Here is a 13,711-nt window from a genome sequence, read left to right as displayed (position 1 = left end):
CAGTGACACAAGTTTTGTTATTTTAGCTGTTTACAAAAACATGTTCAGAAATACAATTATATATATATAATATGGGCTGAAAGTGCACACTCCCAGCTGCAATATGATAGTTTCCACATCCAAATCGGAGAAAGGGTTTAGGAATCATAGCTCTGTAATGCATAGCGTCCTCTTTTTCAAGGGACCAAAAGTAATTGGACAATGGACTCTAAGGGCTGCAATTAACTCTGAAGGCGTCTCCCTCGTTAACCTGTAATCAATGAAGTAGTTAAAAGGTCAGGGGTGGATTCCAGGTGTGTGGTTTTGCATTTGGAAGCTGTTGCTGTGAGCAGACAACATGCGGTCAAAGGAACTCTCAATTGAGGTGAAGCAGAACATCCTGAGGCTGAAAAAAAAGAAAAAATCCATCAGAGAGATAGCAGACATGCTTGGAGTAGCAAAATCAACAGTTGGGTACATTCTGAGAAAAAAGGAATTGACTGGTGAGCTTGGGAACTCAAAAAGGCCTGGGCGTCCACGGATGACAACAGTGGTGGATGATCGCCGCATACTTAATTTGGTGAAGAAGAACCCGTTCACAACATCAACTGAAGTCCAGAACACTCTCAGTGAAGTAGGTGTATCTGTCTCTTAAGTCAACAGTAAAGAGAAGACTCCATGACAGTAAATACAAAGGGTTCACATCTAGATGCAAACCATTCATCAATACCAAAAATAGACAGGCCAGAGTTAAATTTGCAGAAAAACACCTCAAGAAGCCAGCTCAGTTCTGGAAAAGTATTCTATGGACAGATGAGACAAAGATCAACCTGTACCAGAATGATGGGAAGAAAAAAGTTTGGAGAAGAAAGGGAACGGCACATGATCCAAGGCACACCACATCCTCTGTAAAACATGGTGGAGGCAACGTGATGGCATGGGCATGCATGGCTTTCAATGGCACTGGGTCACTTGTGTTTATTGATGACATAAGAGCAGACAAGAGTAGCCGGATGAATTCTGAAGTGTACCGGGATATACTTTCAGCCCTGATTCAGCCAAATGCTGCAAAGTTGATTGGACGGCGCTTCATAGTACAGATGGACAATGACCCCAAGCATACAGCCAAAGCTACCCAGGAGTTCATGAGTGCCAAAAAGTGGAACATTCTGCAATGGCCAAGTCAATCTCCAGATCTAAACCCAATTGAGCATGCATTTCACTTGCTCAAATCCAGACTTAAGACGGAAAGACCCACAAACAAGCAAGACCTGAAGGCTGCGGCTGTAAAGGCCTGGCAAAGCATTAAGAAGGAGGAAACCCAGCGTTTGGTGATGTCCATGGGTTCCAGACTTAAGGCAGTGATTGCCTCCAAAGGATTTGCAACAAAATATTGAAAATAAAAATATTTTGTTTGGGTTATGTTTATTTGTCCAATTACTTTTGACCTCCTAAAATGTGGAGTGTTTGTAAAGAAATGTGTACAATTCCTACATTTTCTATCAGATATTTTTGTTCAACCCTTCAAATTAAACGTTACAATCTGCACTTGAATTCTGTTGTAGAGGTTTCATTTCAAATCCAATGTGGTGGCATGCAGAGCCCAACTCGCGAAAATTGTGTCACTGTCCAAATATTTCTGGCCCTAACTGTATATAAAAACATGATCACAAAGAGCAGCAAAAAAAAAAACATACAGTAAAGACTTAATACAAGAATCTAAGATAAGGAAATAACACAGACTATTCCTAAATTTTCTAATCTATAGTATCTATAATCTAATATAGTACCAGGGCTGTTCAGTCGGTATAAAATGGACGGACTCTGACTCCTAAAATATATACTGCTCAAAAAAAATAAAGGAGAACACTAAAATCTCACAACCTAGGTATCACTGAATGAAATATTCCAGTTGTAAATCATTATTCATTACATAGTGGAATGCGTTGAGAACAATAAAACAAAAAATGATCAATGTAAATCAAAATTAATCTCATGGATATCTGGATTTGTAATGATACTCAAAATCAACTTGGAAAGTCAAATTGCAGGCTGATACGTTAGTGGAAATTCCTGAAGACAAGGGAATGCTTAGTGGTGTGGTCTCCTTGGGCCTCTATGACCTTCTACAACGCTTGGGCATGCTCCTGTTGAGGTGGTGGATTTACGCCTGAGGGATCGCCTCTCAGACCTGGATTAAAGCATCAGTCAACTCCTGGACACTGTGACGTGCATTGGTGGATGGAACTAGACACGATGTACCCGATTGGATTTAGGTCTGAGAATCGGGCAGGCCAGCCCATAGCATCAATGCCTTCATCATGAAGGAACTGCTGACACACTTCAGCCACACGAGGCAAAGCATTGTCATCCATCATAAGGAACCCATGGCCCACTGCACCTGCTTATTGTCTCACAATGGGTCTGAGGATCTCATCCCAGTACGTAATGGCAGTCGGGGTATCTCTGGCGAGCACATGGAGGACTGTATGACCCTCCAAAGAAATGCCCCCCACCCACCCCATTACTGATCCACTGCCAAGCCAGACATGCTGGATGATGTTGCATGCTGCAGACCTCTCTCCATGGAGTCTCCAGACTGTCACATGTGCTCAGTGTGAACCTGCGCTCATCCCTCAAGAGCACAGGGCACCTATATTGAATCTGCCAATCTTGGTGTTCTATGGAAAACTCCATTCACCCTGCACGGTGTTGGGCTCTAAGCACAACCCTCACTTGTGGACTTCAGGCCCTCATACCACCCTCATGGAGTCTGTTTCTGACAGTTTGAGCAGACACATGGATGTTAGTGGCCTGCTGCAGGTCCTGTTGCAGGGCTCTGGCAGTGCTCCTCCGTTCCTCCTTGCACAAGGCAGGAAGTAGCGGTCCTGCTTCTGGGGTGTTGCCCTCCTACGGCCCCCTCCACGTCTCCTGATGTACTGGCCTGTCTCCTGGTATCTGCTCCATGCTCTGGACACTGCTGAAACACAGCTACCCTTCTTACCACAGCTCGCATTAATGTGCCATCCTGGATGAGCTGCACTACCTGAGCAACTTCTGTGGGTTGTAGACACCGCCTCATGCTACTGTACAGTATCTAGAGGTGAGGGCAATGACAAAATGCGAAAGTGACCAAAACAGCCAAAAAGGATGAGAACAGAGAAATGGTCTGTGGTCACCCCCTGCAGATTCACTTTTTATAGGGGTTGTCTTGCTAATTGCCTATCATTTCTACCTGTTGTCTGTTCCATTTGCACAACAGCAGGAGATATTGATTCACAGTCTGTGTTGATTCATAACTGGACAGGTTGATTTCACAGAAGTGGGATTGACTTGTTTACGTTGTGTCTGTGTTGCCTTTATTTTTTTGAGCAGTGTGTAATAAATTGCGTTCAGTAGTACAATGCTAAAACAGTATCAATGTAGTAGAAAATAGATCTGTAAATAATTCCTTATAGTGGTCTTATAGAAACCAAAAAACATGAAGTATTTAACTCATAACTTGTTTAATAAAAAATAATATATTTATTAATACACTTACAAAAACTTATAAATAATACAACATAACTCCAGACACATAAACAAAATAATAATAAACAGAGTCAATTTGAATATTGGGAAAAAGGTGCCCTAAAATCAATGCTGCATCATGGGTATAGAGACAGGGAGCAGGTAAAAAACATTATATCACATGGATACCAAACGGAGTAAGTATAGACTACCAGTACTTCCTATATCTCCAAGCACCCGTAGGGTAAACAACATATTACTAGGTAAAGCAGAAATGCCCCATGGTCAAGTGACCCCAAAGTAATATCAGTACCTATATAAGGGAACTAGTCCCATATTGTATTCTTACCCCTTACTCCATCCATAGATGCCAGCACGCGCATCTTGGAAGTATCTCGGGGCATTGTCCCATTTAGTCCTGGGTAATCCAGACAGGACTGTTTTGTATGGCAATGGTATCTGTATCTGAGGTTTTGTTCTTGCTTATAGTGGTCTTGTAGCTGGGCTTGAATACACATGTATACAGGGATATGTATAGATTACACGTTTGCTTATTTATTTTTATACAGGTCAGCACATTTTAGCACTTTGGCAATTAAACAGAATCCCTTACTTGCTGAAGCCTATTCCAACCTGGGAAATGTTTATAAAGAACGAGGACAGCTGCAGGAGGCCATTGAGCATTACCGGCATGCACTACGGCTGAAACCGGACTTCATTGATGGATATATCAATCTGGCTGCTGCTCTTGTGGCAGCTGGAGACATGGAGGGTGCAGTGCAGGCCTACGTTTCGGCTCTTCAGTACAATCCTGTAAGTTATATGCTATCAAGTACTAAATTACACTACCGTCCATTTTACATTATGAAGTCCTGTAATCGTCATGGATTTGGCTTGTAAGACCCCAAGCAAACGGCTTATTTTGCTAGGAAATGTTATAGCCAGATAATTCAAAGCAAGGTTAACTCTGAATCCTAGGAAAGGGCTTTGTATTTCCTCCACGTGCTGTGATACATATAGAAAAGAGCTGTTGGATGAGGCAAACCTCCGAACACTACTATCTTTATTTCGACTACCAGAAGAGTTTCACATTTTAGCTTATTTGTTGCTGGTTATCATATTGTCCCTTTTTTGTCGTTTTCACTCATTTTAAGTATTTTGTTTCTTGGCAGGATTTGTACTGTGTGCGCAGTGACCTGGGTAATCTGCTTAAAGCCCTAGGTCGCTTAGAAGAAGCAAAGGTATGTTTCTGGTTTACTAGTACTAAACTTTTCTATTGCAGCATCAGTGCTCTGAATCCTCAGTTCGGCCACAGTTTAGCTTTATACAGTGTTTACTGCGGTGTGTTATTGCAATGAGGCTATAAATTAAGAAGCATGACCCAAGGAGTACTGTGTAATATGCAGCACCTCCATATACTGAGGAGCTGGCCGTCTTTTTGGAAACCTCCATATTGGTTTACCAATCCACAAAGGTTCATCCTAATTTTTACCATGACTTAAATTGTCAGCCATTACAATTGGTCTTAGTCCGCTAGGTCATCTCATCTGATGAACTTAGAGGCACTGCAAACCCCCAACCAAAGAGCCCACTTCTTTTTATTTAACTCCTCTGTTCCCGCAGTACATGTTTCTTCTTTATGGAAGAAAGGCTGTTAGAAAAAAATGTAATAAATCTGACTGTTAACACTGAAACCATCTTATTTATGATGGTTATTTAAGAAGGATTGAGGCTGGTTTTATGTTAAGAAAATGGACTGATGGAAAGAAAAAAAAATGGTGTATGAAGGTGGCTTCTAGCAGTTAACGTTCAAAGAAAACCATCATAACTGAAATGTTATTGATTACTTCTTACAGCTTTGCACTTGGTTGTGAACTGTAATTGTGGATTGCTGGAGTCTTGTTACAAGCCACCTTGTGCGTCTTGCGCCGCTAGGGAAAGGAGTTGGGAGAAACGTGAGGCCAAGTGTGCAAATCCTCTGTTACTCCAAACCCCACGCGCATGCAATCGCGTGGAGCGGTAATGCAGTGTAGCTGTCCACTTGTCACGAGACCGTACCATAGTGCGTGTAGTATATTGATGATGGGATCTATGATCCGGGGTAACCTGTAGTCTACGCTTAGAGTTAGTGTTATGTCAACTTGAATTTTTGTGACGTTTTGTGGTTCTCGGCCCATCAAATGGCCAGCTAACACATTGCACTTCACAGCTGCTTTAGCGTCACTGGCATAGGAGCGAACTGCGCCTGCATAGGATGCTGATTTCTTTATTTCAGAGTTCTGGAGGAACCTAGTGTGTGAGACCTTTTCTTTGGCAAAGAATTAAGGAACTATTTAAATCGAATATGACTTTCTTTGTAATCAGTGCATTTCCAGTATCAAGCCAGCAGTTTCCTTGTAGTAAAACCCAAATTTCCTCATCTGCCTTTGAGAGCCTTTCTTCCAGCCATGCACTTTGCCACCACCCCTGAACTTCCTGCATGATAAACATGAAAGCCAGCTTTGTCCTTGTCTAAATCATAGAGCATATCCAAAAGCATTTCACTTGCTTTGTTGAGATCTTTTACTAATGATATTGTTTTATTTTCTCTCTTGTTTTTGGTTTTTACCACTGATATTGTATTTAGAAGGTTTCAGGTGGGTGAAAACTGCTATTCCATGCGTAAGGTGCCTCGCTGAAGGGAGCTCGAGGCCTGGATCTAGGCAGACATGCACCTCCTCCTCTTCCAGCAAGGAACGCACCGAAAAGTCACATGAGAAATATGGTAACGGGTTTGTAACTGCCACAACAAAACCATTTGCTCCATGCCTGAATCCTTCTGTCTTGTGGCTTCAAAAACGGCTTAAAATGTTTTATTTACAAGCAGTAAAGTACAAAATTATATTCCAACAGCCACAATTCTTTAAAGGAAAATATACTATATAAACAAAATTGGAGCTAGTTTAGTTGTAAGCTTCTAACACTTCCAGAAGTTCATTATTTTTTTTCCTTTTTTTATTTCTTCTTTGTTTGGACTGAATCGTTCTGCTCCTCATCATGCGCTGTGAGCCTGCAGTAACGCAGAGGCTGCGCTGCGAATTGCGCCTTGCGTGAGGAATCCAAGTGCTCAGTCAATTTGATGGTTAACCCGTAGTCTGTTAAACAGGGCGTATGCTTCCATTGTGGGAGGGAAGGAGTGGGATTTCATTTGGCTTCCTTTTCATATTCTTTCTATACCATGGGTCGATAAATCAAGTTGGATGTGTACTTTCGCGAGCGCATCGTCGATTTGCGGCAATAGCGCTTTTTAGCATGGGAGCGCGTGCGATTTTTTTGCGCTTGCATTACAGGGACCTAGACCTGCTTGCAATTTTGTCATTTCTGGTTTCTGTGCCAGTGTACTTCACTCATGATTATTGATGAATTAAGCCTTAATGTGTCCTCTAATAATACAGTAGGAGATTATGTAAGTAAACCATACAAGGAAATGCGTACAGTTAGTGTAGCTGGATTGCATTTATAATGGCCTAACTCAGAAATGATTGCTTGCATTCAGGTGTGGGTTTGCGCTGGCGTAGGATTCATCGACTTGCGCACTCGTTGAAGCGCTGGCGAGCCTATACTGCAGGTTCACTTTTTGCGGTTTGGAGAATGTATTCTAACATTTTTTTTTCTTGTTTTTTTTCCTCAAAATTCCCATCCTTCTCTTCCTTTCCTCGGCTTTAACCTTCAAGGCTTGTTACCTAAAAGCAATTGAGACACAGCCAAACTTTGCAGTTGCATGGAGTAATCTTGGGTGTGTATTTAATGCACAAGGAGAGATCTGGCTTGCCATCCATCATTTTGAGAAGGTATGTGCTCCCTTTATAAGCTGACAGAATTGTCAAACTGAAGTTGCTACTTGTGTTGTATCTTGCCTTTGAAAAATAGTTAAAATATTGGCATAAAAATAATTAGCAAAAAGTATTGTTAAGTTAGTGCATGGTACAAAGGGTTGCAATTAGTGGTAGAAATACAAATATATTTCCATTTATCTCTCTCCCACTCAGTATTATATTCCGTGGTAAAAATTGTCCCCACAAGTATTGCAGTTGCAAAAACACTGAATTCATTGCATCTTGGGGCAAATAAGTCTGTATTGGTGATGAGCGAATGTGCTTGGATGCTAACCTAGTGACTTTGGCTTGCTCGGATAATATGTGGGAGTCTCTGTACCTGCATGTCTCGCGGCTATTCAACTTCCACAACACATGCAGGAATTGCCTAAAAACAGACAATCCCCATTTGTGTTGCAGCTGTCGAACAGCCGCGAGACATGCAGCCGCCAAAGACACTCGGTTAAAACTCGATTATGCTCGGATAACACCTTATCCCAGCACGTTCGCTCATCACTAGTCTATATGCAACTCCTTGACGTTTCCAGTTCATACTAAAGGCTCTTAAATTGTAAAGATCACTTAAATTGGTATCTTATTTTAAAAGAAAATGTAATTTTATGTAAAATTATTTAACAACTTGATACAAAAACTGAGCAAAAATCCTTTTCATGGCAAGTTTATTATGCAAATAAACAGACTTCCATTGACTTCCTACAGAAAGATACCATGTTCCTCTGCTTTAGCAACTTTGCTTTCCCATGATTCATAGCATCTAGGAAAAAAGTGATTTGTTCCTCCGATTTTCATTATCCCTTGTACCAGGGATAATGGCCAGGAATCTTCCTGCAGGGCTGTGGAGAGGAGTCTGTGTCCATTTTGGTGGAGTCCAAATAAAATGGACAGACTCCTAAAATATTTAATAAATTGGGTACAGCAGTACAATGCAAGATGTGCTGTAAATATTTTCATAAAAATTTGGGAAAGTTATATGTCCTATATTTATTGTTCCTGATCTAAGGAATCTGTGCTGCACTTTATGTACATGCTCAGTAGTGACAAGTGCCGTGGGGTCGGAGGTGAGAAGAATCAGTGCTGGACTTTATGCACATGCTCAGTAGTAACCAGTGCTGTGGGGTCGGAGTCAGGGAATTTGAGGAGTCTTGAGTCAGAGGTTTGGCTTACCAACTCCATAGCCCTGACTCCCCATATGTCAAATCACATTGCAAACTTGTGGTCAATTCTCTAAAAGCAGGTGAACAAACAAAGCACCGATTGTGATGAACTCCAAGCACTGATTAGGCAAGAATATGTTGCTATCAGTCAGGATTTGGCATAGAAGCAGATATCAAGCTGCCAGGGCAGAAGTCTAGAAATAAGAGTCAACACTGTATATATTGAGTCTTTGCATAAACCTAATTTCTCCTTCGCCTCATTGGGGGACACAGGACCATGGGTTATGCTGCTGTCACTAGGAGGCTGACACTAAGCTGAGACAAAAAAAGGTTAGCTCCTCCCCTGCAGTATACACCCTCATACTGGCTTCCAGAGACCCAGTTCATGCTTGGTGTCTGTAGGAGGCACACTGATTTTTTTATTCTACCCGGACGAAGGGGGCGATGGATTCTTTCATGGACCGATCTCCCCCAAACCAACAACAGGCGAGCACGGGAGTTTCACCTCACCGTATCCTCTCCTGCGACGTGGGAGCCACTGCCTAAGCTGACCTTTTTTGGGCGACGGTACCTTTCCAGGGCGCCGATCTCCCCGCTTTGTACAGACGAGCACTGGTGTTGGTTTACCTCCAGTATCCTCTTCTGCAGCCAGGCCTTTTTATTGCCGGACATCTGCCCTGTCCACCAGGTTCTCCCTCGGCTGTACAGAGGCACTATCCCCGTGGCGTCCGTGCAGACCACACTGCATCACCACTGTCTATGCGGCTGATTCAGGTGGCGGACGGTTCCTCTCCACCCCCCTGTCTGGGGCTGGTGGATGGAGGCTTCCCAACCCCTGCACCGTCCCTGCCATTCCAAGGCACTTCTCACCTCATCGGGGTAAGTGTCTCGTGGGGGATGGGGTGGGGGGGGGAAGTCGCCGGTTTTTTCGCGGTCCGGAGGGCTCCTCCTAAGCAGCGGCACATCTGGGCCCCTTTTTTTCGGCGCTGCGGCCTCGCGCCGGGCCGAGGCCGCAAATTTAGCTCCCGGCTTCGGCCTAGCCGCTGGACGCTGCCGATAGGCTCCGCCCATCCTTTCGCGTCATTTGGTGGCGCCGCCCCCTGGTCCTGGCGCTTCTCGCCGCCTCCGAGATCTCTCTCCTGATCTCGGCGGCCATCTTGGTCCCGCACTGCACGCCGCAGCTCCAGCTCTGCCGCAGCTTCTAGGAGACACAGCGCCCTCCTGCAGCTATCTTATCCAGCGGACCTGGTATCGCTTATCTTCGTCTTCTCAGCAGACACAGCGGGACACAGGACCTGGGTAAGGAGACTTCGTCAGCCTCTCCTCTGCGGTGCCACCCTCTGCTTCCCTAGCTTATAGACCCTGTGGTCTATTTTTTTGCATTAGGTACATGATGTCCCAGTCAAGGTCTAAAAAATCCTCTAAGGTGCATACGAACTTTTTTTTCTGCGTGTACCACCTGCCAGGCCCCACTTCCTCGGCCTCAAATTTCACCCCTCTGCTCTGCCTGCGATGCGCCATGTGCCCAGGAGCCCTCCACCGCTACCGATTCCGGCGTTCCGTGCTATCAGACTTGCCCTGAGTCGCTTTCACGCCCTGCTCGCGGGTCACCCTATACGAGTCCAATCGGACAACGTCACGGCGGTGGCTTACATCAACCACCAGGGGGGTACCCGCAGCAGGGCGGCGATGCAGGAAGTCTCTCTCATCCTTCGTTGGGCCGAAACCAACCATTCCACCATTTCTGCGGTGCACATTCCGGAAGTCGAGAACTGGGCGGCGGACTTTCTGAGCCGCCAGGGCCTTGCCTCGGGGAAGTGGGAACTCCACCCAGAGGTTTTTCGTCAGATCTGTCTTCGCTGGGGGACCCCGGACGTGGATCTGATGGCGTCCAGATTGAACGCCAAGGTCCACAACTTCATTGCGCGTTCTCGGGATCCCCAGGCCATAGGAGTAGACGCGCTGATTTCTCCGTGGCATCAGTTTCAACTCCCATACGTGTTTCCTCCCCTTCCCCTACTGCCGAAGGTGATCCGAAAGATCAAGTCTGAGGGAGTTCCGGTCATTCTGGTCGCCCCAGACTGGCCACGCCGCGCTTGGTACCCGGAACTCGTTCAGCTCGTAGCCGATGTTCCCTGGCGGTTACCAGACCGCCCAGACCTGCTTCGCCAGGGTCCGATCTGCCACCAGAGCTCAGGGGCCCTACGTTTAACGGCGTGGCTGTTGAAACCTGGATTCTAACTCGAGCCGGTTTCTCTCAGCAGGTCATTCCCACCATGTTAAGTGCTCGCAAGGCGTCTTCCGCCTCCATTTACCACCGCGTCTGGAAAGCTTTCTTCTCATGGTGCAGGCTCCGAGGTCTCCCTCCGCTCGTTTTCTCTATCCCTTGCATCTTGAATTTCCTTCAGTCCGGTTTGGACTCCGGCTTGGCACTGAGTTCCCTCAAAGGCCAGATCTCAGCGTTATCCGTGCTGTTCCAGCGCAGGATCGCCGCCAACCTTCAGGTCAAGACCTTCATTCAGGGAGTCTCCCATGTGGTTCCCCCCTACAGGATGCCGTTAGAGACCTGGGATCTCAACTTGGTCCTGGGGGTTCTTCAGGAACCTCCGTTCGAACCCCTTCAAGACGTCCCGCTCTCTGTCCTCTCATGGAAGGTTGCCTTCCTAGTGGCGGTGACGTCCATCAGAAGGGTGTCAGAGTTGGCCGCTTTATCCTGCCGGGCTCCTTTCCTTGCCTTTCATCAGGACAAAGTAGTCCTACGTCCTTCCCCGGCGTTTCTTCCAAAGGTGGTCTCATCTTTTCACCTTAACGAGGACATCATTCTTCCCTCCTTTTGTCCGCAGCCCAAACATAGGGTTGAGAAGGCTCTCCATACCCTGGACGTGGTACGGGCCCTCAGGAGGTACATCTCCAGAACGGCTCATTTCAGAAAATCGGATGCCCTTTTCGTGCTCTCGGAGGGTCACAGAAAGGGTTTGGCTGCGTCTAAAGCCACGATAGCCAGATGGATCCGATCTGCTATCCAGGAATCCTATCGGGTTAGGGGCAGTCCTATCCCGGCGGGGATTAGAGCTCACTCCACTCGGTCGATGGGTGCTTCCTTGGCCATCCGGCACCAGGCAACAGCGGAGCAGGTTTGCAAGGCCGCAACGTGGTCCAGCCTGCATACTTTCACAAAGCATTACAATGTTCACATTCACTCCTTTGCGGACGCGGCCCTTGGCAGGCGTATCCTGCAAGCGGCCGTTGCGCACTTGTAGTCAGATGGTACACGGAGTTATTTGGTTGTATTGTTTCCCTCCCAGGGACTGCTTTGGGACGTCCCATGGTCCTGTGTCCCCCAATGAGGCGAAGGAGAAATAGGGATTTTTGTGTGTACTCACCGTAAAATCCTTTTCTCCGAGCCACTCATTGGGGGACACAGCACCCACCCTGGTAGCCTTACGGCTCGTTGCCTTTTTTGGTTTTTGACTGTTTTGTTGACATGTTATACTCTGTTAACTGATATATTGTTATTATCCTACTGCTTTTGCACTGAACTGGGTCTCTGGAAGCCAGTATGAGGGTGTATACTGCAGGGGAGGAGCTAACCTTTTTTTGTCTCAGCTTAGTGTCAGCCTCCTAGTGACAGCAGCATAACCCATGGTCCTGTGTCCCCCAATGAGTGGCTCGGAGAAAAGGATTTTACGGTGAGTACACACAAAAATCCCTATTTTGTTTGTCAATAACAGTGTAAAAACTTGTGAAATACAGTGGGGCAAAAAAGTATTTAGTCAGTCAGCAATAGCGCAAGTTCCACCACTTAAAAAGATGAGGCGTCTGTAATTTACATCATAGGTAGACCTCAACTATGGGAGACAAACTGAGAAAAAAAAATCCAGAAAATCATTGTCTGTTTTTTTAACATTTTATTTGCATAGTATGGTGGAAAATAAGTATTTGGTCAGAAACAAACAATCAAGATTTCTGGCTCTCACAGACCTGTAACTTCTTCTTTAAGAGTCTCCTCGTTCCTCCACTCATTACCTGTAGTAATGGCACCTGTTTTAAACTTGTTATCAGTATAAAAAGACACCTGTTCACACCCTCAAACAGTCTGACTCCAAACTCCACTATGGTAAAGACCAAAGAGCTGTCAAAGGACACCAGAAACAAAATTGTAGCCCTGCACCAGGCTGGGAAGACTGAATCTGCAATAGCCAACCAGCTTGGAGTGAAGAAATCAACAGTGGGAGCAATAATTAGAAAATGGAAGACATACAAGACCACTGATAATCTCCCTCGATCTGGGGCTCCACGCAAAATCTCACCCCGTGGGGTCAGAATGATCACAAGAACGGTGAGCAAAAATCCCAGAACCACGCGGGGGGACCTAGTGAATGAACTGCAGAGAGCTGGGACCAATGTAACAAGGCCTACCATAAGTAACACACTACGCCACCATGGACTCAGATCCTGCAGTGCCAGACGTGTCCCACTGCTTAAGCCAGTACATGTCCGGGCCCGTCTGAAGTTTGCTAGAGAGCATTTGGATGATCCAGAGGAGTTTAGGGAGAATGTCCTATGGTCTGATGAAACCAAACTGGAACTTTTTGGTAGAAACACAACTTGTCGTGTTTGGAGGAAAAAGAATACTGAGTTGCATCCATCAAACACCATACCTACTGTAGAGCATGGTGGTGGAAACATCATGCTTTGGGGCTGTTTCTCTGCAAAGGGGCCAGGACGACTGATCCAGGTACATGAAAGAATGAATGGGGCCATGTATCGTGAGATTTTGAGTGCAAACCTCCTTCCATCAGCAAGGGCATTGAAGATGAAACGTGGCTGGGTCTTTCAACATGACAATGATCCAAAGCACACCGCCAGGGCAACGATGGAGTAGCTTCGTAAGAAGCATTTCAAGGTCCTGGAGTGGTCTAGCCAGTCTCCAGATCTCAACCCTATAGAAAACCTTTGGAGGGAGTTGAAAGTCCGTGTTGCCAAGCGAAAAGCCAAAAACATCACTGCTCTAGAGGAGATCTGCATGGAGGAATGGGCCAACATACCAACAACAGTGTGTGGCAACCTTGTGAAGGCTTACAGAAAACGTTTGACCTCGGTCATTGCCAACAAAGGATATATTACAAAGTATTGAGATGAAATTTTGTTTCTGACCAAATACTTATTTTCCACCATAATATGCAAATAAAA

At 45.5% G+C, this 13,711-nt stretch overlaps 1 protein-coding gene across 6 annotated transcripts in view; it reads left to right on the top strand.

Moving 5' to 3' along the window:
* The window catches only part of OGT (O-linked N-acetylglucosamine (GlcNAc) transferase), a 66,355-nt gene that overhangs the window by 22,495 nt on the left and 30,149 nt on the right, over positions 1-13,711 (top strand). For 4 of the 6 annotated variants that reach the window (XM_069747260.1, XM_069747259.1, XM_069747256.1 and 1 more), the window contains exons 3-5: positions 4,059-4,302; positions 4,662-4,730; positions 7,203-7,319. In XM_069747260.1, the coding sequence (XP_069603361.1) occupies positions 4,059-4,302; positions 4,662-4,730; positions 7,203-7,319 (430 nt within the window). Of the gene's footprint in view, positions 1-4,058; positions 4,303-4,661; positions 4,731-6,093; positions 6,254-7,202; positions 7,320-13,711 lie in introns of those variants that run through there. The other 2 variants (XM_069747262.1, XM_069747261.1) reach the window with 1 other exon arrangement.

The sequence above is a fragment of the Ranitomeya imitator genome, chromosome 2 (assembly GCF_032444005.1).
Source record: "Ranitomeya imitator isolate aRanImi1 chromosome 2, aRanImi1.pri, whole genome shotgun sequence".
Classification (NCBI taxonomy): Eukaryota; Metazoa; Chordata; class Amphibia; order Anura; family Dendrobatidae; genus Ranitomeya; species Ranitomeya imitator.
Note: the sequence above shows the minus strand (reverse complement) of the source record. Positions and strands in the feature narration are given on the sequence as shown.